This window comes from Alosa alosa, chromosome 6 (assembly GCF_017589495.1).
Source record: "Alosa alosa isolate M-15738 ecotype Scorff River chromosome 6, AALO_Geno_1.1, whole genome shotgun sequence".
NCBI lineage: Eukaryota > Metazoa > Chordata > Actinopteri > Clupeiformes > Clupeidae > Alosa > Alosa alosa.
This window is the reverse complement of record NC_063194.1, coordinates 1677620-1702837: the sequence shown is the minus strand read 5'-3', so window position 1 is coordinate 1702837 and position 25218 is coordinate 1677620. Positions and strand designations below refer to the sequence as shown.

Sequence of the window (25218 nt, the reverse complement as noted above, 5' to 3'; positions counted from 1 at the left end):
GTTTATTTTTACTTAGCTAGATTGTAATGAAGGATCCGTTACTTAACTTGGATATCACGGGATTTCGATTTTTTAATTTAAGTTATGTATATTTTTATGTAGGCTAATGCACTAGTCAATTGTGAGATACCCAGTATGTCAGCAGACCCCATTTGAATTTCAGGCGACCCGACCCCAAGGTTGGGAAACGATAGAAGTTGAATTCCAGATGACAAGAGGATGAGGTTTTCTGTAGCACCTGTTGTGTAGCCCCGGCGACACCTTGTGGCTTTGCATTACAACGAATTTGTAATTTTAGCATTTAAATGGATTCAAAGAAGCTAATTTTGCATAAGCCTTATTTTGCATAAGCCTACTGTGTAGCCCCGGCGACATCTTGTGGCTTTGCATTACGAATTTGTAATTTTAGCATTTAAATTAATTCAAAGAAGCTAATTTTGCATATAGCCTACTTTTAATTAATATAATATCTAAAGCTTGTTCATTTGTAGTCCCGAATGAGATATGAGTCCAAAGATCTGCAAATGTCTTAGGTAGGCTAATCAGTGACGGGAACAGACACGAACTGGTTTGTGCAGGTTTCTGTCCAAACTTGTAAATTTGACACAAGTCTGACACCGGTAGCGAAGCAAAAATGATTGTAACAAAATTACTACCGTCTTCTTTTCCATACTCTCGATACGCACATTCTTGCACAGCGCGAAAGGTCTGGAAAAATCTTAGCGCATACTGTTGCAGGTAAGAACACCAGGAGAAGTTGATTGTTTAGTTGTGGAAAATGTTTTGCATAGCCCGTGTTTTTACGCCATACTGTAAGTATATTTTAAAACGAACTTTTTCGAAACTGATCTCACTTCGTTTAAAAATGAGTATGTATTGCATTGCTGTTGACTGAATCACAATAAAACCAAACAATGTATGTAATTGGTCATTGAGAAGTAGCCTAAACTACTCTCCAGTGTCTTAAGTTGATGGAGTGCAGCAGAGCAGCAGGGTTGCCATTGTGCCAATGTGCGTCTCTGTTGGCCATTTGATCCATTTCGGCTTGCTTAGATAGGATCAGATGGAACCACTGGCTGATTTCCTTTGGCCATTTCCATGTGTTTATGATGTTAACTAAATAGCTTGGGTTTCTGTTGTAAAATCAGTCATATTTTCTATGGCAGCAAGGGAACTGTTGAAGTGCAGAATTTATTCAGTTGCTGACGATTCTCATGGATCACACACAGGACTTAAATATTCCCACTGAGAGTTTAGATGGACAGAGGCACATCTCAAATAACTTTAAGTCCACACAATTTCCACTCTTTCATAACATTGCCTCAACCTAACCTATCTCTCTCTCTCTGTCTCTCCCCCTCTAAGGTCACTCCATGTGGACAGTTCTCCTGGTATCCCGTCAGTTAAAAGCAGCTATGTCCACGGCACATCCTCTCTACCCCTCCTGCCCCTCACGGTTGGGCAGAGCTTGCAGAATGCTGCGGAGAAATGGCCGGAACGTGAGGCTGTAGTTTTCCCAAAGTCAGGTATTCGGAAAACCTTCAGTCAGTTTCAGCAAGATGTGAGTTCAAGCTTCTCTTGCCTGTCATCTGGGGCTCAGTAGCCAATCAATATTCCTCATAAACTAAACATAGGACCCAACGATTACCCACCCTGGCCCAAATTAGACAAAAGGGCACAATCTCAATCTGCATTGGACTTTGCCCCCACAAAGGAAAGTAGGAGAGAGGTCGCACTACGCCTATATACTCTTTCATTTGCAAATAAAAGAGTATATATGCATAGTGCGGCCTCTCTCCTACTTTCCTTTATGTATAACTATCCAGGCCAACACTCTTAAAGTTTAAAAGTAGACAAATTGAGTGAAGCCTGCTCCTATCCTCACTGACTTTGCCCCCACAGCCATACCATTGGTTAAATATTTATCTGAATCAAGAGTCCCCAAAAGATAGCAGTTGGTGAAAAACAGTGTTGAAAAAGCACAAAAATGATGGGCAGCTACTTAGACTATTTGTATGCTATCTGACATTAATTCTGTAATATCTCAGAACACTTTCTGATCTGTTTTTATATTAGTACATGACTTCTGAAGCAAACCCTGCTCCAAAAATCTCACGCCTGATCAAAAATCCCACCATTTTCGAGTTACAATCAGGTTGTTAATTCACTTTATCTCATGTGCATTAAGATAACTAAGAACACTACTGTAGGTATGCACAGTACAGTCAGTTGAAAGGCATACAGTGTTGGTTAAGAGCTAGATGTGTAACCTCAGCATTAGTGCAGTACATGTGCTAATGTGTTGTCCCGGTTGCAGGTGGATCAGGCAGCTGCAGGACTCCTGGCACTGGGCCTGAAGAAGGGAGATAGGTTGGGTATTTGGGGACCCAACACCTATGAGTGGATCCTGTACCAATATGCCACCGCCAAAGCTGGAATCATCATGGTGAGCGTCACAATGCAATACTCCTTTTCACTTAGAAGTCCCATTTTATACCAAGTGTCTTGATTAGAGCATACTTGAGTATGTTAATACTCTAGTGGTTATTACAAGTTATTATGTCTTACGAACCTATCCCTTACCTGAACCATATATTGTAACAACATATAGTACTATATCATATGAATTCACTCTGTAAGTATAAGTATATATACTTTTTTGATCCTGTGAGGGAAATACAAACAGTTAACACAAACAGCACACAGTGAACACACAGTGAGGTGAAGCACACACTAATCCCAGCGCAGTGAGCTGCCTGCTACAACGGCGGCGCTCGGTGCCTTGCTCAAGGGCACTTCAGCCACGGCCCACTGGTCAGGGCTTGAACCGGCAACCCTCCGGTTACAAGTCCAGAGTGCTAACCAGTGGGCCACGGCTGTAGGAAGAGGTGTAGGTGTAAGGTGTGGCCTGATTACATAAATACAAATGTGTATCAGGTCAAAGAGAATAGGATGTTTTAATGTGGTTGTAATGTGTGTTAGTTTGGGAGATTAAGTATGGCTGAAGATAGTAAATAGGCAGCAAATAGGTCTCAGTAGAATAGCAATAGACTGGCATTTAAATGAGGTTGTTATGGGAAAGTGACGTATCTTGATGTATGTGGTGTCATTTTCTGTGATATGTGTCTTAATACAGTATATCCTGTACTGGTATGTGTCTTAACACATCTTGCGTGTCCTTACACATCATGAGTATGGAGGGGGTGTTAGTCTGGGATTACTAGCCACTAGCACTACTATTTTAGCCACTAGATGTCGCCAAAAACAAGAGTTCTGTCCCTAGCTAGTCATTTGTTACCCAATCCTCTTGTTATCCAATTAACCTGTTCCTCATTGTCTCTGGTCACGTCTCATTTCCTCATTGTGTCAGTGTATTTAAACCCTGCTCTTTGATTGTGTCTTGAAGTCTTGAAACCCTGTGTGTCTCAAGCTCTAAGCCTTTGTGGAAATTTGTGGAAGTTTTTGCCCTGTGGATTCTTTACCTCTGTGTTGACCCGGACTGTTTAAGGTATCTCTTTTGGATTTGTTTGCCTTTCTTCCCTCGGACTGAACCCTGTTATCTGAACACTGGCTTGGCTCTTGGACGCCTTGGCTTGATGTTTTTGGATTTAACTTTTTGGACGGTTTTTGACTTTTTCGGATCTTCTGAGCTTTTGTGTCTAAAACCTGAAATAAACTCAGTTAATCTTACTTTGTCTGCTCTGCACTTGAGTCATTAGTTTCAGTGGCCTAGTGGGTTAAAGTCAGTTTGCCACTCCGACGGCCCAGGTCCTAGACCCGACCGTGACAGGGATGGGTGTTGTGGACTTGAAACAGTGAAACACAGACCAAAGAAGGTGCTCACTTCACACCTTCATAGAAATGTCTATGAAGGCTTTGTTTTTGTTATGGTTGTGGTTATGGTTAGCCTGTATGATTTAGCAGACACTTTTGTCCAAAGCAACTCGCAAATAAAAACAACACACTAGTTAAAAACGGTTTTAACATGTTGGTAACCCTAACCCTGCGAAAATAGTGTTGTGGTGCACAGTGGTGTATCATATTACAGTACATAGTTATATCCAACAACAACCTATGTGCTGCTGTGAGAAGTTCCCAACTGGCACAAGGAATTTAACACCCTCCCCTGTTTTTACCTAAAACAAATCAGGGCCATAAATCAAACTCTTCCCCACAGGTGTCAGTGAACCCGGCCTATCAGGTGAAGGAACTGGAGTTTACGCTGGGGAAGGTATGTGGGTCCCACAAATGCATGCAATTTGTGCAAAACTATAACACTAGCGCAGACGTTCGCAACCTTTTTGGGGCTAAGGCACACCAAAGGTCAAAGCAGAAGGCCAAGGCACACCGACTTATGGTAACTGATTATGATGAATGGCACACACATTATTATAGTCTATAAAAGCCGGATGTTCATTCATATAGGCCTACGTGCATATTTTGTCCCATTGCACAGGAAGTCTTGTTTGCTTGTTTTTATATTTAGATTTAAATCTATTAGTGCATATTAAACAAAGTGCATTCTATTTCAACCAAGGACCAAATTAAAGATGCCAGAGAGGTAACTCACCCCTACCTTCAGTATTCCCAGAGAAACTCCACACAGGCTGCCCCCACTTTGTTTGCTTCCAGATTTTGGAACTTGGGCTGCCTACAGAGACTTTTTTTTTTTTTTTTTTTACAGTGTAGCCTACTAATAGGTAGCTAGCGGCCATTGCTGAATGTGACAAAACATGTTATGGGGTTGAAATTGCTTGCAATTGCTGACTGTCCCTTTAATGTGTTTAAAGTGTGAAAGAAAGGCAAGTTATGACATCATTCACAGATTGGGAAAGGTACAGGGACGTCGTTAGGCCTTTTTTGGCGGTGTGCAAACTCTAACCTGTTAACATGGGAGCCGAAATAAAAACAGACATGCCACACAGCTGACACGCTCACGCCACACAGCTGACACGCTCACGCCACACAGCTGACACGCTCACGCCACACAGGCAATCTAGTCTGCAGCAGCCCTCTCTCTCCTACTCAAACAAAAGGTGTGCAGGTGCATATAGTTCTGCATTAAGTTGATTTTGAAAATGTGTTTACAAGCGTTACTTTACAGAAATTGTAAATAGCCTACTGTCATGCAGTCAATGGGATACTGTGCAGAGTTGGGAAGTTATGATGGGCCAATTTGGTGTGAATATACACATACAGGGAAAATTCTCTCTCGTTGTTGAGTAGCCTTATGGTACACACAGTGCGTAGGCTACTGCCGTACAGCTGCAGGCGTGCCTATACTGTGATAAACGGTTCGCGCAAAAAAGTAACGTTGGACATTCAGTTAAGAACAAAATTATTCATACCCCTGGCAAATATTGATGTAATGTTGATTTTTTCTTGACCAATATGTTTGTTCTGACTGAAAATCACACTGCACTAATCGATGCACTAATTAATGTAAACATCTTTATTTGCCATCAAAGCTTTTGAAATGGTTCTTATAATACTTACCAAGCCTCTCCATGTCTCCACAATGATTGTGGACCGCACCTTTTTAGCAGCAATCTGGGTTTTGAGGCAGGAACGATTATTTGCCATCACTTTGGCCTTGTGCTAAGCTTTTTGACTGATTGAAGTCTGGACTCTGGCTGGGCCACTCTAAAATGTTGACATTGTTCTCTGTTAACCATTTCTTGCCTTGTTTGGCTGTATGTTTTGGATCATTGTATGGTTTAATGGTCCAATGATGCCTATTGGGGCAGGTCTCTTGGCACACTGCCTGATCTTTTCCTCCAGAATCTCAGTGTAGCCTCTTGCTTTAGTGTTACCGTTTACTTTGAAAGGTCACCAGGTCCCCCTGGTTGAAAAACATCCCAAAATAATACTTTTAAAACTGGTCTAGAATCATTGTGGAGACATGGAGAGGCTTGGTAGATATTATAAGAACCATTTTGAGATTTGTGAATGCAAATAAAGATGTTTCCATTGATTATTTAAAAAGGGAATGAATAATTTTTGACTTGCCATTTTTCATACAAATTTAAAAAAAAGATGAAATCGTTTTGTTTTTTGAATTCCATGTTTCTCCCACATTGTTTTACAAACTTTTGGGATGTGACGGTGTCATTTTCAGTCAGAACAAACATATTGATAAAGAGAAAATCAGCATTAAATCAATATTTGGCAGGGGTATGATTAATTGTGTTCTTAACTGTACATGAAATGTCCATTCTGCACACAGTGCTTCGTCCACCCATTACTCTCAGTGGTATATCTTACGAATGCTTTACTCAACACATGGCAAACCATATAGGGATAAACAGCAGACCTTAGGGCTGATTCAGGCTGGCTGTGTTGCGTGAACGTGGCGTGTCAGTTGTGTGGCGGCTGCCTGGCATTTTCTATGTCTTTGCTTACCAGAAACGTGTCCGGTGCTGCGGCGGCCCCTCTGCCTATTAAAACATCTCTTCACTGTCTCTTTTGAATGGAAACGCTTCCAACATGCTTGCGTCTCGCTTGAAAAATAGCCGTCGACCTTATTTCTAGGATGCACACGTTTTCGGCGCAGCTTGAGCCGCGCCTGAGACGTGCATGTCACGCAGGTAGTGTGCAAGCTCTAACCTGTTAACCTGGGAGCCAAAATAAAAACTGACACGCCACGCAGTTGACACGATCATGCCACGCAGCCAGACTGAATCAGCCCTTACCGGACACAAGGATATGAAGCGTTCCTCTAGTCCACAGTAGGCCGTTCCCGATAGTTGGGGGCCTTAAGCACATTTTCGCGCAAATTCATCTAAAAGCGCCAAATTTGGCACAGATGTAGCTCAGGTCATACATGATTTAGCTAGGGCGCCGGAGCCAGCGACCCTTGGGGACAAGACGGCGACCAAATCCAATATGTCTGCTGCCCAAAAATGGTTCAGGCTATAACTTTTGAACCACATGAGTCACAAATAAAATCAGCTTAATTGATCATGGGAAACGTTAATATTATGACCCTTATTCCTCCAATTCCAATATGGCTGCTGTCCAAAAAAGCAGTTTTGGCTGTAGTATGGGGCCTTAAACCCCATTGTTTGTGCATCTACAAGAACCATATTTGGCACGGATGCAGTTGAGGGCATACTGAAATGATTTAGCCAGAGCGCCCGAGCCAATGGTCCCTGAGACCAAGATGGCGGTCAAATCCAATATGGCCGTCGCCTGAAAGTGATTCGGCTATAGCTTTTGAGCCAAATGAGATGTCTATTTTCCCTTTTTTTGACCATGGGAATATTTACATTTATGATTGGGTATATCAGGACCCCCCAAGTTCCCTAAATTCAATATGGCCGCTGTCCGAAAAAAGGTTTTGGCTACACATTTTTAACCAAATGTGCTACAAATGAGGATGTGTCGATTTTATGTTTATTGACCACAGGAAGTCCATTCACATATTTATATGTATGCTTGTGTAAGTCTGTTACCTGTATTATTTTCAAGACTGATTAATAAAAGTGAAATGCTGTCACTTTTTTTACATATATATTCCAAAGTGTAATCATATAAGAAAGAATAAGACACAATTATTATTGCAAGGCAATATTTATATTATCAAGTCAAGTCAAGTCAAATCAAATGTATTATCCCACAGGGGGAAATTAAGTTGCAGCCAGGTATCAAGAAACACAAGACACAACCAACGACACAAGACACAAGATAATAAATAGCAATGGAGACGGTACAACACAGATAGACAAGGACCAGTACATTAAATAAAACACAGTGCAATATTACTACATGGAGAGGCCAGGATGAGCAACAGTCCAAAAGTCCAGAGTACAAAGAGGCAGAATATTGAAAAGGTGACATAGTTTGAGCAAATTCAGCATGTTAATGGCAGTACATACAAAGGAGAGTTGGTAACGTTTAGTCCTATGGGTGGGAACTCTACACCTTCTACCTGAAGGTAGAAGCACAAACTCTCTATAGAGGGGATGGTCAGAGCCTTCCTAAGGACATGACGGTCAAATAAGCCACTAGTTCCACCGCCAATCCAAAGGTGCAGACTTTCTAAAATCAATTACTATGTCCTTGGTTTTGTTCTAGATAGGACTTCTTACACCAAGAGACAAAGTCATTCACCACTGGGCCATGATCTAATTCCCCTCCCTTAAGCAAACTAGTTATGACAGTCATCAGCAAACTTGATGATTTTCAAACTGACTTCTGCAGCTGTTAGTATATAGAATGTACAAGAGAGGTGAAAGCACACACCCCAGGGGAGAACCAGTGGAAGAATAGAGCTTTGCTGCTATGCTGATGACACACAGCTCTATCTGCCTTTCAGTCCAAATTGCACTTCCACCCTCAACAAACTGTTTAGCTGTCTTGAGGACATAAAATCCTGGATGGCATGCAACTTTTTGCAATTAAATGAAAGCAAAACAGAAATAATTCTCTTTGGCTCCCCCTCCTCTGTCGCCAACCTAAGCAATGCACTTGGTCCTCTCTCACCTAATGGCCACCTTACACCAAACAACTTTGACAAGATTTGGGAAAGATTCTTGAAAGATAGTCTTTTAACTAATGCCCCCCATTCAAAATGTACTCAAAAGACTTTAATCTTACAAGAATCTTTCCCAAATGTTGTCAGAGTTGTTTGGTGTAAGGAGGCCATAACCTGCATAGCCTAGTCAAAAACCTGGGCGTTCAGTTAGATGGGTCCTTGAATATTAACAAACAAGTCAGCAGTGTAGTCAAAGGCAGTTTCTACCAATTAAGAACTATAGCCAAGCTGAAACCCATTCTGTCCGCAACTGATCTTGAAACCGTTGTCCATGCCTTCATCTCCTCCCGCTTAGACTACGTTTACATGAAGCAGGGTATTTTCCTAAACGAATATCTGGCCATCTACGTTTGCAAATAAAACTACATTTACACGAGACCGTTTTCATACATGCTGTCATGAGCACGCCAAACCACAGTGGCAGTCTAATGATAAGCTCAAGCTCACATTAACCAATCAGAATTCTTCTGTGCTCCTCCACATAAAAGAGGAGCTGAATTTGCAAATGCAAACAGACAAAAAGGGTCTGCACCAACATAAACGCGATGGCTATTCTGAGCGCATCCATGATCACCTCAGCCCCAAAATGTGAAGTCGCACGTGAGAACATGTTAATGTAAACATTGGTCGCACATTTGGTGTACTTTTGTCGCATACTGTGACGTTGGCTGCCCAAAACTCTGTTTACCACAGTTTACAACCAAACGCGTAAACTAAGTTTTCCAAAAAAATCACTTTGGCCGGATTTTTTTTGGATAACCGTTTTACGGGGCGAATTCTCCGTTTGCGTCTAAATGAAAGGCTCAAACGTAGGGAAATGTCTTCGTTTATAAAAATACACATGCTCGTGTAAACGGGGTCTTAGACTACTGCAATTCTCTGTACATTGGCATGTCACAATCAAATCTAAATAAACTCCAGCTGATACAAAACACTGCTGCTAGGCTCCTCATCAACACCAAAAGAGTGATCACATAACACCAATTTTAGCTCAGCTACACTAGCTTCCGGTCAAATTCAGGATTAAGTTTAAAATTTTACACTCCACACTCTACTACCAGGTCACTCAGGTCACAAGACCAACTACTGCTTGCTGTCCCACGTACACGCCTTAAAACCCGTGGCGACTAAGCTTTTTCTGTAGCTACTCCAAAGCTCTGGAATACCCTTCCTCCACATATCAAATCCTCCCCTACCTCCTTCAAATCCAATCTCAAGACATATTTTTTCTCACTTGCTTTTAATACAGTATGATGTTTTTGGTCTTGTTTTAATTTTCTTATTTATTTTTATTTATCTTATCTATTTTCTTGTCGCTGCTACTAATGCTGTCTTGATACGAATAATCACACTTAGTTTGTGTAGATGTATGGCCTTTGTGTAGATGTATAGTCTTATTGTTATGACTTATTAACCTTTTCTTTGTTCAGCACTTTGGCTCAACCCCTGTTGTTTTTAAATGTGCTATATAAATAAATGACTTGACTTGACTTTTCTGAGAGAACGCCATTGACACACTGTGACCTGTGTGTCATAAAATTTTAAATCCAGCCAATAATGTTAAAATTAAGGAAAGTTTAAAATCTCAGCAAGCAGATGAGGCTGTATAGCTTTTTCCAGTTGAGACAGCTGGCAAAAATTAAACCAGTCCTTCAAAAACAGCACTTTGAAACAGTAATCTATGCCTTTGTGACCCGGCTGGATTACTGCAATGCACTTTCTATGGGGGTTAGCGGGTCCTCCGTTGCTCGTCTGCAACTGGTACAAAATGCTGCTGCCCGTCTTTTAACTAGCATACGAAAGTATGAGCACATCTCACCTATTTTAGCTTCACTCCACTGGTTGCCTGTCCATTTTAGAATTCATTTTAAAACTCTTATTTGTTTTTAAAGCCTTGCATGGCCTTGCCCCACCTTACCTTTCTGAGCTGCTCCACCCATACACTCCCAGCCGCTCTCTCAGGTCAGCTGACCAGCTGCTCCAGACAGAGCCCAGAGCCAAGCTAAAATCTAGAGGGGAACGAGCTTTTACCGTTGCAGCTCCGAAACTATGGAACAATCTGCCCCTTCACATCAGACAGGCCCCTTCACTGTCTCTTTTTAAGTCTCATCTTAAAACTCACCTCTTTTCTCTGGCTTTTAACCCCAGGTAGTGTGTTGATGGTATGTAGATGTGTTATGTGGGCAGTATATTTAATTTATTTGATTTTATTTTATTTATTGGATTTTAGTTGGTTTTTAATCTCTTTTTACTTTTATTTTAGTTTTTATCTATTTTTTATGTTTATTTTAGTTTTTATGTCTTTTTACTTTTATTTTTTTACATTTATTTTAGTTAGTTTTTATCTCTTTTAATTTTAATACTTTATCCTATTATTGTGCTTCTGTGGTGTCTTGTGTGTTTCTTATCTTGCTGTACAGCACTTTGGGAACCTTGTGTTTGTTTAAACTGTGCTATATAAATAAAGTGGATTGGATTGGATTGGATATTGAAAGCAGAAGAAAAATCAATGAAAAGAAGTCTAGCACGGGGCTCTCAAGGTGGTGGTACATGCTGTTCAACAACGTCAGAGTGGCATCCTCCACACCTGCTCTATATGCAAACTGCATGGGGTCTAGTGACCCCTACACCTGTACCTGAATCACTTGCTTCAAGTGAGGGTTACAGGTCTAAAATCATTCAGGGCTTTGGGATTAGTGCACTATTATGTCAAATTGTTAAAAGAATAATATAGTCAACTTGTCCAAAATTCTTAAAGGTTTGCTTAGCATAACAAAAAAAATAGCAATGGCATATGACAAAAACAACAGTGAATTCTCATGGTCTCTCATGAATTCTCATTCTCATGGTCTCTCTCACAATTGTAGTCATAAGAACAAAACACTTGTAGAAAAAAATACACCTGGTTAGGAAGGAAGTTGGTAGGAAAGGAAGTAGTTGGCTAAACACTGTTGTTGGTCATCTTCATCTTTCACCATTGCTGTCCATCTTGCTCATAAGCATGGAGTAGCACTAAACAGCTGCTCCACCACAGTTCATACAGTCAACTAGTATTCTCAATATTTGCTCATTATTGGCCAAATCAATGCTGGACATTTTCAGGTTCTTGTTTCTGGAAAGTAAAATAGTTTTTGCGCCCTGGCTAAATCATTTCAGTATGCCCTCAGCTGCATCTGTGCCAAATTTGGTGCTTGTAGAGAAATTGGTGAAAAAATGTGTATATACTAAGTATAAATACTCTTTTGATCCCGTGAGGGAAATTTGGTCTCTGCATTTATCCCAATCCGTGAATTAGTGAAACACAGTGAACACACAGTGAGGTGAAGCACACACTAATCCCGGCGCAGTGAGCTGCCTGCAACAACAGCGGCGCTCGGGGAGCAGTGAGGGGTTAGGTGCCTTGCTCAAGGGCACTTCAGCCGTGGCCTACTGGTCGGGGTTCGAACCGGCAACCCTCCGGTTACAAGTCTGAAGTGCTAACCAGTAGGCATCGGCTGCCCAACTACAGTCAAAACTGCTTTTTTGGACAGCGGCCATATTGGAATTGGAGGATTAAGGGGTCCAGATATACTGGGTCATAAATATAAACATTCCTATGTGTTTCCCATGATCAATTAAGCTGAAAAAGACATCAAGTTTGTATTTGTAGCTCATGTGGTTCAAAAGTTAGCCTGAACCCTTTTTGGGCAGCGGCCATATTGGATTTGGTCGCCATCTTGGCCCCAAGGGTTGCTGGCTCCGGCGCCCTAGCTAAATCATGTATGTCCTGAGCTACATCTGTGCCAAATTTGGCACTTTTAGATGAATTTGCGCGAAATGACCTATTTATGTGCTTAAGGCCCCCAACTACGAGTAATTTCAGCAAATTTCTACATTGTATCCAACTTTGGGCTGAAATTCTAGCAGCCCAAAATAATGAACTTGGTTTAAATTTCCATCAAAGAATCAAAAGTTTATCATGGCACACACAGATCAACTGTGCTTTTGAATAGATATTTCTACCATCATGCTTCAGGTGACCTGAATCCAACAATCATGAGACACAACATATTTTTCTTTGACATAAAGGCTAACAGATATATGCAAGTATGATCACATCATACTTTCCCAGTTATGTCTTGAAAAACGGTTCCCAAACTTTTTTTCTCGCATACCACCACCTACATCCTGACTCGGCTCACGCACCCCCACCGTCCGACACATAAAAAGTAATTCTATTGATGCATTCCAGACATTATGTTGAATTAGCTGCCCTACATGATAACAAATAACAAAATCAAAATGTGCATCTGGGGCCTATTGCACAAAAGTAGAATTAAGACATCCGGGATAAGTTACTGAGCTGCGCTCAATGAATCCAAAACAAGAGCGTACAGGCTTAATTGGTTGCACAAAGACCAAGCCAGGATGAGCAGACACGGATTCATCAAGCCAGGTGAAACCATAGGCAACTAGCGGCTTCATTGCTTCTTCTACGGTGTGATGTAGGTAGCGATAGCCTTTTTCACAACAGCAACAAACAGCAACACCTCTGTTTAGGAGAATATTGCAGCTAGTGCCGCGACCACCACGCGCGAAATGGTTAGGCACTCCTGTGACGTCACATTGTCGCATGACAGGTCGGGAATGATGAGTATGTAAGAGTTAAAGGAACCGTATGTAAGATTGTGGCCAAAACTTGTACTGCAATCACTTTCAAATTACTGTAGAGTGGTGTATCCCCTCCCCCCTGACTGGCAGAGCTGGCAACCCGGATGCCGAAACACTACTGACTTCATGATTAGTTGATAGGTGAAGTGTGGCGCATCAGGCCAAAACACAACATGACAACATACAAGGATACAAGGATACAAGGAAGTTTATTGTCACATGCATATAGTTACTGGAAGTAAGAAATGCAGTGAAATTATGTCTGGTGTCAGCCTATTTGTGCATTTATGGGGGGGTAAAAAGTGCATTAGAAGGGGTTTAGTAGATTAAGTGGCAAGGGCTGCATAAGAAAGGTGGGGGAGGATTGGGATTGGGCGGGGAGCGCCCAAGAGCACGACAAGGAGCACCCAAGAGCAACAGGGGCAAGGAAAAACTCCCTTACCAAGGAAGAAACCTTGGGCAGATCCACAGGGGAGATGGGATAGTGTGCTGTGTATGTGGGGAGAGGGCAGTGTGCAATATCTGTGTTGGAGAAGCTTCCCCATGAGACAATGTGCTGTGTTAATAAATAAAAAGTTCTATGGAGATGTGCAAAAGTTGGAGAAAGTCAGATATGTGTGTGTGTGTATGTGTGTGTGTGTGTGTGTGTTTTGACGTGTGATGAAATAAGAAAATAAATAAAAGGTCTGTAGCATAGGGAGAGGGATGTAAAAGTGCTAAAAGTCATGTAGGGTGTGTGTGTGTGTGGGGGTCATGAGTGCTGAGGAGTGAATGAGTGCAAAGTCAGTATAGTGTGAGTTCAGAGTTGGGAAATGTTTGAGAGTGCTGAGGAGTGAATGTGTGCAAAGTCAGTATAGATATATATATATATATATATATATATATACATCAACATCAGTTGAGGGCTTTTTTAAATGACAATATCCTGGCCGGACTACTGTTGTCAGTGATATAAGTATTTGAAATGAATAGGATTTCTTAATGTCTAGTGACATGTCAGGGCCATTTTATGATTAATTGAAATACATTTCTTACATACAGTTCCTTTAATTAATGATCACAAACGTTTAAATAATGACAGTGGGTCTAGGTATATATGAATGTGTAGTGGGCAGTGGAATAACTATTGGTTTCCGTTTGTGGTGACTGCTGACTGAGATAAGGGATGAGATTAAATAGATCCTGGAACTTAGCCTGGTCTGGAGCAGGCTAGCTCCACAGAATAAATCGCCATGGTAACTTATACCATAACATATCCTGCTGCCCCCTATCCTATGCCCCTATCCCGCTTTTGTGCAACTGGATCACGGATAAATTGAGCCAGGATAACCAAGATATCCCGGCTTAATCCCTTATCCTAGTTTTGTGCAATAGGCCCCGGTCTATGAGCTCTCACACTAAAAAACAGTGTGGAGAACAACATTATGAAACACAAAAAAACAAAGAGAACATAGGCTTAGGATTTTAGAAAATTAATTTTTAACACTTTTCCGTGTTTTCATCTCGTGTACCGTAACCCCCTAGTGGGAGCTTGCGTACCACCGGTGGTAGCCTACATGTACCACAGCTTGGGAATCCTTTGCCTAGCATAATAGATTGCCCTTACAATGACCAAAGAGCTTAATAGTAAAATTACACTGAAAATAGCCAAGGCCTCAAAGGACTAATATATGACTTATCTGGTTAAAAAGTGTCACCTTTGCACTCCCTTTCTGTTAAATATGTAACCATTTAGCATACTGTTTTCCAGTTTGTAACACGGATGTAACGATGCACCGTGAATCGGCTAAAAATCGGTACACACGTGTGAACATTACAACCAGTTGAGAAAAAAACAGTGACGCCGCCTGAATTTTTTCATTGGTCTAAAATATCAGTCCCTGCAGACTGTTGTTATATTAGCAATATAATCAGCAGTATTGCGAGAGTGAAAACTAATGGCATGGTGTCCCTCTTAATAGGCTACCAATTCGCTGAAGCCCTTTTAAGGTTTGTTCGTCCACAGCATTGTAATGTTAACATTTTATTTACCATAAGTTAATAACGTTGAAGAGGCTCTGCAATGTTGGCCAAGTTTATTTGTTTGTTTGCATTACCTTGTTCCTTACATGACATGAGATAATGTCCTCTTAACATGCATGTGAGCCTATGTAGGAGTTCCGTACCCTATGCATGGTGTAATTAGTTTTATTGGGCCCTCGCAGGTGGGGTGCAGTGCAGTACTCTGTCCAACCCAGTTTAAGACCCAGATGTTCTGTGACATGCTACGACAGATCTGCCCAGAACTGGACACAGCAAGGCCAGGATTCCTCAAAAGCTCCAGGTGCGGGGGTCGCTGTGGTACAACGGTACCATATTCGGGTCCCAAGTGCCCATGGGAACCCGGATTTGAGTCCGACCTGGGTCATTTCCTGATCCCACCTCATCTCTCTCACACTCACTTCCTGTCTTTCCCCTTGAGGATCAATTAAGTATCTATCTATCTATCTATCTATCTACTTACACAGCCCCATAATATAATATGATACATTAAAAACAATCATACTGTATATTCATACAAACTGTCAAGTTGTCAAGCCTTTACAGTATATCCCAGGTCCCATTCCTACATTTGCCAAACTTTCCTTTTTTTGCGTAATTCAATTTAATTAAACTGAAGAATATCACACACAAGGTCAGTGGAATACATCCAACTTTCTATCCAATAATCCTCTGTCTGACGGTAATCCCTCACTCTTCGCAATAAAAAAGTATCTCTCCCTTCTGGCCCTCCAGGTTGCCAGACCTGCGTATGGTGATCGTGATGGACAGCCGCCAGCCAGGCATGCTCCATGTGGACGATGTGATGCAGGCGGCAGGCAGCCAGCAACACCAGGAGCTCCAGAGTCTCCAGGCCCAGCTGTCCTTCGACGACCCCATTAACATCCAGTTCACATCTGTACGTGCCTTTCTGTCCCTTATGTACTATTCTGTGCCATACCACTGGCTGCGCTTGAGCCGGGCTGTCATCATCGACTGACAATCGCTTAACCCAGGTTTGATTCTTGCTGCTGTGAATAATGTGTTGCTTTGGATGAAAGCATCTGCTAATAAGTATCAACTATAGTCAACAGTTTTACATGAACTTACTATGACTAGAGCAGTCTTTCAACAGCCAAATGGACTGAGCCATGACTTACGCTCTGTGTGCTGACTGTGTTTGTTGTTACTCTTTCAGGGGACAACGGGCCTGCCTAAAGGGGTCACTCTGACGCACCATAACATTGTTAACAACGCCTACCTCCTGGGACTTCGCACAGGCTTCGACTGGAGGGTGTGTTGCCCCTTCTCACACCCATCTGATTCATAGGGCTGTATTTTGGGTCACCAGCGCATGGCGTAAAGTTCGTTATTCACCCGCGCAAAGTTGAATTCGGTATTTTGCATGTTTATTTTTCAAGCATTGCGCCCAGGGGTGTGGCAATTAACAACCTAGGGAGGGGCCTAGCGCGTTGTCTAAAAATCGCTATCATACACCACCTTAACCTGGTCAGAAGTCAATGGCGAGTTGTTCATATGCTATTTTAAGAGCGCATGTCAACAGTCATATTAGCAGGTGCACGCACCATCCTTCTATCATTCATGAACGCACACCAGCGCACGTCCATGCAAAGCATTACAAATTGCACGATTACAATGGGAAACATAATTAGAATAAAGATATACTCATAATTAGAATAATGAAATACTGTACATCTCATGATGAGTAGTTATTCACCATCATTTGCAAATTGGTAATGACGGTTAAAAGTGATTAGGGGAGAGGTGAGAGACACGTATGGAGCACAGCTGAAGACACACTGTCACGAGATATAAGTAACTCCTCTGCAGGATAAATATTGTTTTATTCAGTCATTTCAGCAATATTAGTGTAAGTGTTGCTTTTTCCAGCCTATGTTTTCGATGGTAATCCATTGTCATTTAAAAGTGAAAGTAACTGCATATAACTGTCTTCGTTGACTGACACCTTGGTGAAGTTAGTTTCACTTTGCCAATGAGTTCAAATAATAGACGAGTGCAAATGCGTGAAGGCTATGCTAGGTTTTAGTAATGCATGGTTTAAGAATAACTATTTCATACGGTCTCGCAAGCAGCCTCCTTCAAATGCGCCGTTGAATGCCAAAATACAGATGCATTTATTTGACATATTGCGCTTTGCGCTGTTAAAGGAAATGCCAGATGTCATTCTCATTGGTTTAAAATGATGTTACGCCCCCAAACACACCCATATGTCTGATTTAAAAACCTAGGAACACCTTGTTGCGCCATGCGCTCCACTTTTGATAACGAAACCCCTCCCAATGTGAACTGGACATCCTACTAAATTTGAATAGACTTTTGACGAGTGACGATGCACTTTAGAATGTCATGATAGGGCCCATAGTCTCTTATATGTAACAAAAGCTAGCTTCCTGAGGGGTGAAAGGAAATACTAAAGATTGATCTTAAAGGTCTAGTCCTCGATTAAAAGCCAATACACTTTTTTTTTTTTTCAAATTCACTGAATTTTTCCTCACAGTGCTCTTAGCTGTTCGTTTACAGCCCTGGCTCTGTAAATGTGGAGCAAAGTGACCAAACAATACAGACTGGTGACCGAAGGAAAAATGTAAAAATGAGGGCGGGGGGAGTCGGTTCTCTCTCACGTCCACATTCCTGCCTGAGGTGCCTTTGAGCAAATCCCATAACACACAACTGCTCCTGGGCAATGGCTGCCCACCACTCCAGGTGTTTGTGTGCGCTCACTACTCATGGTGTGTTCACACATGGTGTGTTTGTGTGTTCACTAACCACAGATGGGTCAAATGCAGAGGGAGAATTTCCCTCAGAATGAATAATAGTATCTATTTATCTATCTATCTCTATCTATCTATCTATCTATCTATCTATCTATCTGTCTGTGTCTGTCTGTCTGTCTGTCTATCTATCTATCTATCTATTATTCCATCCAATCAACAATGCCTCAGAACACTGAAATGAGGGGTGTACTTGTTTGCCTGTTGAGTTCAAATACCAATAATCTTTTGCCAGGATAAAGGACTGTGCCTTTAATGTTGCTGAGTGGACCTGGATAGAGGACTGTGCCTTTAATGTTACTGAGTGGGTCTGCTGGCACCTCTAACGTCTAGCTTGTCGCGTCTCCTCCTCAGCCTGAGGTTCGAGTGTGTGTCCCTGTGCCCCTGTACCACTGCTTCGGCTCTGTGCTGGGGGGCATGTGCATGGCACTGCATGGCGTCACACTGGTCTTCCCCTCGAAAGGGTACGACGGACTGGCTAACCTGGAGGCTATTCAGAATGAAAGGTATTCCTCTAACTGCCTATATGCCAGGCACTTCCTGGAAGGCTTTTCATCCAGCTCATACATTTCCGAGCAAGGCAGCATGGGAACACCCAGGCTAGTGTGTTACTGTAAAGTTGAATAAAGTTGCCCTGTTTGGCATAAACAAGATATTCAGTGTCCGAGTGAACACGAAAGGAGCAGAACATGACACTGATGCTCCTCCACTGGAAATAGATGTGCTGGCTGAAGATGAGCCCTCCGTGGCATATAGTCCACTCAGACGTTTGTAGTGGTATCAGTTTAGCAGGCGCTTCACTGGATTTCAGTTAGGATGATATTCCTAATCTGTCCACCAGAGGACTCTTGCCTTCACACAGTACGTATGTTAGTATGTCTTCACACTCTGCACTATCACAAGTATTCATTAATATGCATTTTATTTTATTTTAATTATATTTTCATTTTCATTTTATTGTTCATATATATTCATTTCTCATATCCATTCATTCATTCATTCTTCCATCCAGATGCAATTTCCTCTATGGCACTCCTACCATGTTCATCGACATTCTCGGGCAGTCAGATTTCCACAAATACGACGTGTCTTCAGTAGATGCTGGTGAGACGATCAACTAAACGAATGTATTTCTGTGGTAGGGTGTTGAGATCGTTAACGCATGCTGCATTAACTATCATTGCTCTCTCATGGAAGGAATCATGGCTGGGGCCCCATGCCCTCCGGAGGTCGTGAGGAAACTGATTAGAGACATGGACATGAAGGAGATGATGGTAACAATCAAAAGCACATGTGACCAGACTGTCATGTCTTGAGGTCAAAGGTTAAGAATCAAACTAGACAAAGGGGAGCCGGAGCACTGCAGGGATCCCTTGTATCCTCTGGTGCTCTTGGAAAAATGTTCATCAAAAGAGAATTGGAAAAAATCCAGGTCCAGGCACTCAGTGAGATGCAAAAGTTCAAAAGCCTTTATTATTTCTGTGGGGTAAAACATTAAAACACCAACGCGTATCGGCCCACTGGCCTTCATCAGGGTGTTGCATATTTTGAATAAGCCAGTGGTGTAGTCTATGTGATACGTAGGACTATGCAGTATACCCACTTAAAAATCATCACCATCTCAGTATACCCACTTACTGTAAAATAGGCAAGGATACGTATTAACATTTGGGGTATATCCACTACAGCTAACTGGAATAATCATATTTACCAATCTTGGTCACACACTTCTTTCCTTTTTTTACTCAAAGGTTGCCTATGGGACTACGGAGAACAGCCCTGTGACATTCGTAGGCTTCCCTTATGACAATGAGGAACGCAAGACAGAGACTGTGGGCTGCATTATGCACCATACTGAGGTATGCTGAAGCCTTAGGGCTGCATTATGCACCATACTGAGGTATGCTGAAGCCTTAGGGCTGCATTATGCACCATACTGAGGTATGCTTAAGCCTTAGGGCTGCATTATGCACCATACTGAGGTATGCTTAAGCCATGTGCTGTGCTCTGGCTGTGGTTGTCTGAAACTCTCTACACCACCTGATAAGCTCAATCAAGTGCATGCTCTACATGAAGAACTGTCAAAATTCTCATATTTATATATTTTTTAATAGTATTTCAAAACTACATTCTGCACTCTTAATTTCTTGGGTGAAAAACAAGGGATTCACGCAGGTAGAAGTGGCGTTTGCGCCTTTAGTTTAATTCCGGTCCGGTTCAAACTGGGAACACTGCTGATGGGCTAGACCCGGAGCGTTTGTGCACTATGGTTTCATGGCCTGGAAGACTTTTTCAGCACTAATACATTTTTGATATCATCCAGCCCTTGTGTGCGGTCTCTTCTTTTTTCGCACTTTGGGTGAAAATTAAGCCAGCAGCCAGACACCCACAGGCATGCTAATATTTACATGTAGGAACTCTCATTCTGCAGTGCACCCCGTAGGGTAGTGCATATGTGAACTGTGCATTCAGAAGAGTAGACTTTAAATGGCGCGGCTTCCTTGCCAATCTGCTTGGTCACTCACTCCTGCATCCATCAGGCGAAGATCGTGGACCCAGCCACAGGCGAGATGGTGCCCCTGGGGAGCTCGGGCGAGCTGCTGATCCGCGGCTACTGCGTGATGCAGGAGTACTGGGACGAGCCAGGCAAAACCCAGGAGTGCATCACCAAGGACGGCTGGTACAAAACTGGGTAAGAGACACAGAGGGAATCTGGAGGTGCAACATATACTCCCAGTGTGTATAGTTCTAGCGGTGTTCTGACAGCCCATTGGTGGTTGCTTCAAAAGTTGGAGTTAATTTAACTCTGTTGCAATTCTCCCTTTTGCCACTTAAAGCTGCAGTTGGCAAGTCTGACAGATTGAGGGAACTTAGCCAACATTTTGAATGTTTACAACTCTCATGCCCCTCCCCCACTACCACCGAGCACCCTCTCATCGAGTTCATGCTCGTCAGTGCACACCAGACTGTGATTGACAGTCAGATCTCACACAGCCCTGCTCTGATTGGACCAGAAGAACCGGGAGCTGTGGATTTTTGCAAAACAAGTAACAGGCTCTAGGTGGAGGTAGAAGTGCAGGGTTTTTTCTAAAACCGGCTGATTTATGTTGTTCTGTTTAATTTCATTAGCATCCCCTTACCATTCCATTACCATTCCATGATCACTTGTTGCTAGTTGCTTCCTGTCTGAATGCATCTTAAGGCAATGAGTTACATGCTATATGATGCAGAAAGAGCGAAATACACTGCACAAGTTTATCTCTATATTTGTCTGAAGTGACAAGTAACAGTAGTTGTGTTCTAAAACTATCGCTAAGAGACAACCAGTCCTCTGCGTAGAGGTCATCATGAACCTGTTGACGATTGTGTTCTTCCACAGAGACATTGCCAGCCTGGACGGGTTTGGTTACTGCCGCATCGAAGGCCGCATTAAAGACATGATCATTCGTGGGGGCGAGAACATCTACCCAGCAGAGATAGAGCAGTTCCTTCACACCCACCCCAAAGTACAGGAGGCCCAGGTGAGGATGTAGCACATCAACACAACCACAAGGGGGCAGCTGTGAGTAGAGTGCTGATGAAGATTTACTGTGATCTAGTCTAAATTAGACCAGAGTGGTTTGAAGGTACAGTCCACAATCTAATCAAATACACTTTTTTCGTCAGACAATTGCTCCTCACTGTCTAGAAAAATGTTCTAGAGTTCGTATGTTTATACTTGCTCTGTAAACTGGAAACAAAGTGGCTCAGACCAAACCATGCACTATTCCAATCAACCCAATATCAATTGCTTCAGGTGTACAAAAAGGAAATTGTAATTTGATTGGCTGTTGACCTCAGATATGAACAATCTTTCATCAGAATCACTGACGGTGCCTTTAAATGTACCTTTGCAAAACTGAATGTTTTTGTGGATATTTCAGTTCGGAGGTTAAGTTAACCTTCATGGTTCAAACATCCCCTCACAAAACAGAGCGTTAGAGGCTCAAAGGGATCAGAGACGTGAAACAATATTTAGAGTAGCGTCTCTTCAGAAAGGTTTCCACAGCCTGCAGGGCTTCATCAGAGGTTTACAAACACAAGTGTGAAGAACTCGTTGGCTGACCGGTTTGTGGCCCGTGTGGATTCCCAGGTGGTGGGGGTGAAAGACGAACGGCTGGGAGAGAACGTGTGCGCCTGCATTCGTTTGCGGGAGGGGCAGGACTGCACTGCAGAGGAGATCAAAGCCTACTGCAAAGGCCAGGTACAGTACACTGCGAAACATAAAGTTATGTGTTATTAATCTTATGTTAAGATTAAAAAATCTATTTGGTATTGTTTTTTAGCATGAAGAGACTTACCTAGCACTCTCACGAGAGATCATTTTGATTTAGTTTAAGAAGATTGACTTATTTTAAGGACTCTTATCAAGACAAATTTGCTCAACGTACTGGCAGACATATTTGCTTGTTTTTAGAACAACTTGTCTTAATGCATGCACTGGCAGACAAATTGGTTTGTTTTTAGGATGAAACATCTTAAAATAAGTCACAAGTAAAATGATTTTATGAGAAAGCGCTAGGTAAGTCTCTTTATACTGAAAACAATACTAACTAGATTTTTTGATCTTTATATAATATTAATAACACTTGGTTAGATTAGCAGTTTTTGCAGTGTACAACCACTGTCTCCAGCAGTGGCCGTAGCCTCATGCCACCTATTTGCTTGAGCTCTACTTGCTTCTCTGCCCTGAACGTGCAGATTGCCTACTTCAAGGTTCCCCACTATGTTGAGTTCGTCACCAGCTATCCACTCACAGCCTCCGGCAAGGTGAGGGATTTTGATTTCATGTTTGCATATTTAATGATCTGCTAAATTTAACAACTAAACATTGGTGTTGGTATTGTACATATTTATTTGCAGTGAAAAGGGGACCATGGATCATCATCTTTTTCTGTTTCCAATCCTTTAGATCCTGAAAAACAAACTAAGAGAGGCAATGGAGAAGAAGCTCTGTGTTTGACTCTCTCTTTCTCTTCCCCTCTCTCTTTCTCTCTCAAACACACACACACACACACACACGGGTAACAGTTACTGTTCCTGCAGGTGGGTCTTGGGGAAGGTTTTTTCAGGGCAAAATTTTAAATCCATTATTTAATGAAGCCCAGTGTTGGGCTGTTCATCCCTACTATCTAACACTTATCTTGTGAACCGAAAGACTCACCATGAACTCTGTTTCAACACTCTACCTGTAGCAGAATAAAACTATTGGAGACAAATGACGTTTTAAATATTTTCCACTTTTATTCGAACATATTAGACAACCGCTTCTACATCATGATAGATATGATTTTTAACGAAAGTACAATTCATAAAAGGTCACTCATCTTCATAACATGCCATAGAGAATCTGAAATAAATTAACGCAGATGTCCAGAGTCCAGAGATGGTATTTACAAACCTGACAACGCTTACAAACCTATATACACAGGCCATAGCCACAGGCCACGATAGTGCTCAATAACTTAGCGGTGAATTTACAAGGACAGGGTAAAGGGAGCAAAAAACAATAAATAAAAACCACACCCTGACTTAAGTGCTCCTTAACTCCAAAGGCTGGTGGGTAAGGGGGCGACAAACGTGGAAACCAGGAGAGACAGCACCATGGTGTAAATCCAAATGGAAAAACTGGAAAGAGCAGAATGAACTGCTCGACAAAATTAACATGTTCAAACAGAGGCACGTGGAGGGGTGAGACTCTTTCACGTCAGAAAGACATTCACTCGGCAAAACGCAAAGTTATTCTTTTTCTAAACAGAACAAGCTCTATGATTTAGTTTGACCTAAAAAAAAAGAAAAAAGAAAAGCAGAACGTGCCCTCGTTGATAACAGTACTTGACGTGTCACAAGATGACTGCAAACCTCACCACATGCAACGCCCTGGATTACTCACTCCTGTTCAGATGATAGTGGTGCACAAGACGGTGATGACCATAAACCGATAATGCTGACAGAGTGTGTGCTGTTTGGTGCAGGAGATTATTCCGGGCTGTTAAACGTCAGGAGGTCTTTCGGCCATACTTCAGCTAGACCATCTGCTCCAAAAACTCTTGCTTGCTCTCTTTGGACAACTGCTGCTCAGAGACAACCTGGCTGTGCTAACAGCTGTCCTGTGTCATTTCAGTCACTTGTGTGGCTGTGAGGAGGGTCCATCACATACCACACACACACACACACACACACACACACACTCTCTTTGCATTGAAAAGCATACAGTATAATGAACTTCAAAAAAAAAAAAAAAATCCCTTTTTCTGACAAATTTTAAATACATTTCTTTTATCTGTGCAACACATTCAAATGCCAAAAAAGAAAACAAAATGCAGCTGTTGCAGTCCAAGCCGAAGACCTTTGTCACGTGGAGTTGGTTTGTGCGAGAGGAGCCGCCAGCTGCTGAAAATCCACTTGAGCTGTGGTGAAGCCAGCCACACATTCACTTGCACATTCACATGTTACACCTGACATGAACCTGCCAGGCAAACATTGGGAACGCCATCTGCTTCCAACACACACACGCTCACAAACATATCACACCGCAGTGCTGCACAGTCCTTGCTGCATTCTTTCTCCACACACACACACACACACACACACACACACACACACACACACACGCGCACACTTACTGGCCATGATCAGTTTCATTTTAAGCACACACAAGCTCTCTCGACCATCGCCCTCTCTCTCTCATGTCTTTATCCACAACACCAATTTTGCACTCTTTCATGAGTCCTCTCCGTGCTCTGTTCATCTGCTATGGAAGGGGGAGGGGCATGATGGGTCTCTCACACACTGAGGGGCAGCATGCCGGGCGGAGACACCGTCCGTGGGGGGGCCATGGTCGTCAGGGAGCTGGGGTCCAAACCGTTCATGGTCCTAAACAGAGATCACAGTGGACAAACACACATCAAACAATGACTCAGCAAAATGCCCTGACTAATACAGTGTTACTTTATGGCGAGGTAGGGGACACGGAAACACAGAGGTACAGTGGTCTTCATTGGGATCCTACAAGTCTGTTGTTGTAGACGTCATCATGGCATCACAAAAAAGGCTATTACTGTATGTTCCCCACATCACAGACATTACATTACGTATATGACATCACGGGAGAGGCCCTTACATTATGTTTGTCACATCACAAGTGAGACCCTTACGTTA

The 25218-nt window shown here is 42.3% G+C and overlaps 2 protein-coding genes across 4 annotated transcripts in view; one reads left to right on the top strand and one right to left on the bottom strand.

Moving 5' to 3' along the window:
- Nucleotides 1–565: 565 nt before the first annotated feature.
- Nucleotides 566–23288, top strand: LOC125296145 (medium-chain acyl-CoA ligase ACSF2, mitochondrial-like). Of its 2 annotated transcripts, XM_048245851.1 has the most exons (16): nucleotides 566–738; nucleotides 1366–1561; nucleotides 2318–2446; nucleotides 4178–4231; nucleotides 15391–15509; nucleotides 15962–16124; nucleotides 16404–16499; nucleotides 18373–18524; nucleotides 19031–19122; nucleotides 19216–19292; nucleotides 19770–19877; nucleotides 20559–20710; nucleotides 21398–21539; nucleotides 22151–22261; nucleotides 22759–22827; nucleotides 22970–23288. In XM_048245851.1, exons 1-16 carry the CDS (start codon nucleotides 635–637, stop codon nucleotides 23018–23020), a joined length of 1815 nt encoding a protein of 604 aa, XP_048101808.1. In that variant the 5' UTR covers nucleotides 566–634; the 3' UTR covers nucleotides 23021–23288. The 2 variants fall into 2 exon arrangements, with proteins under 2 accessions (XP_048101808.1, XP_048101809.1); XM_048245852.1 differs by lacking the exon at nucleotides 566–738 and having other exon boundaries at nucleotides 1445–1526.
- ndel1b (nudE neurodevelopment protein 1-like 1b) overlaps nucleotides 23277–25218 on the bottom strand; it is a 13959-nt gene continuing 12017 nt past the window's right edge. For both annotated transcript variants that reach the window (XM_048245853.1, XM_048245854.1), the window contains exon 9: nucleotides 23277–24933. In XM_048245853.1, the coding sequence (XP_048101810.1) occupies nucleotides 24843–24933 (91 nt within the window). In that variant the 3' untranslated portion in view covers nucleotides 23277–24842. The remainder of the gene's footprint in view (nucleotides 24934–25218) is intronic.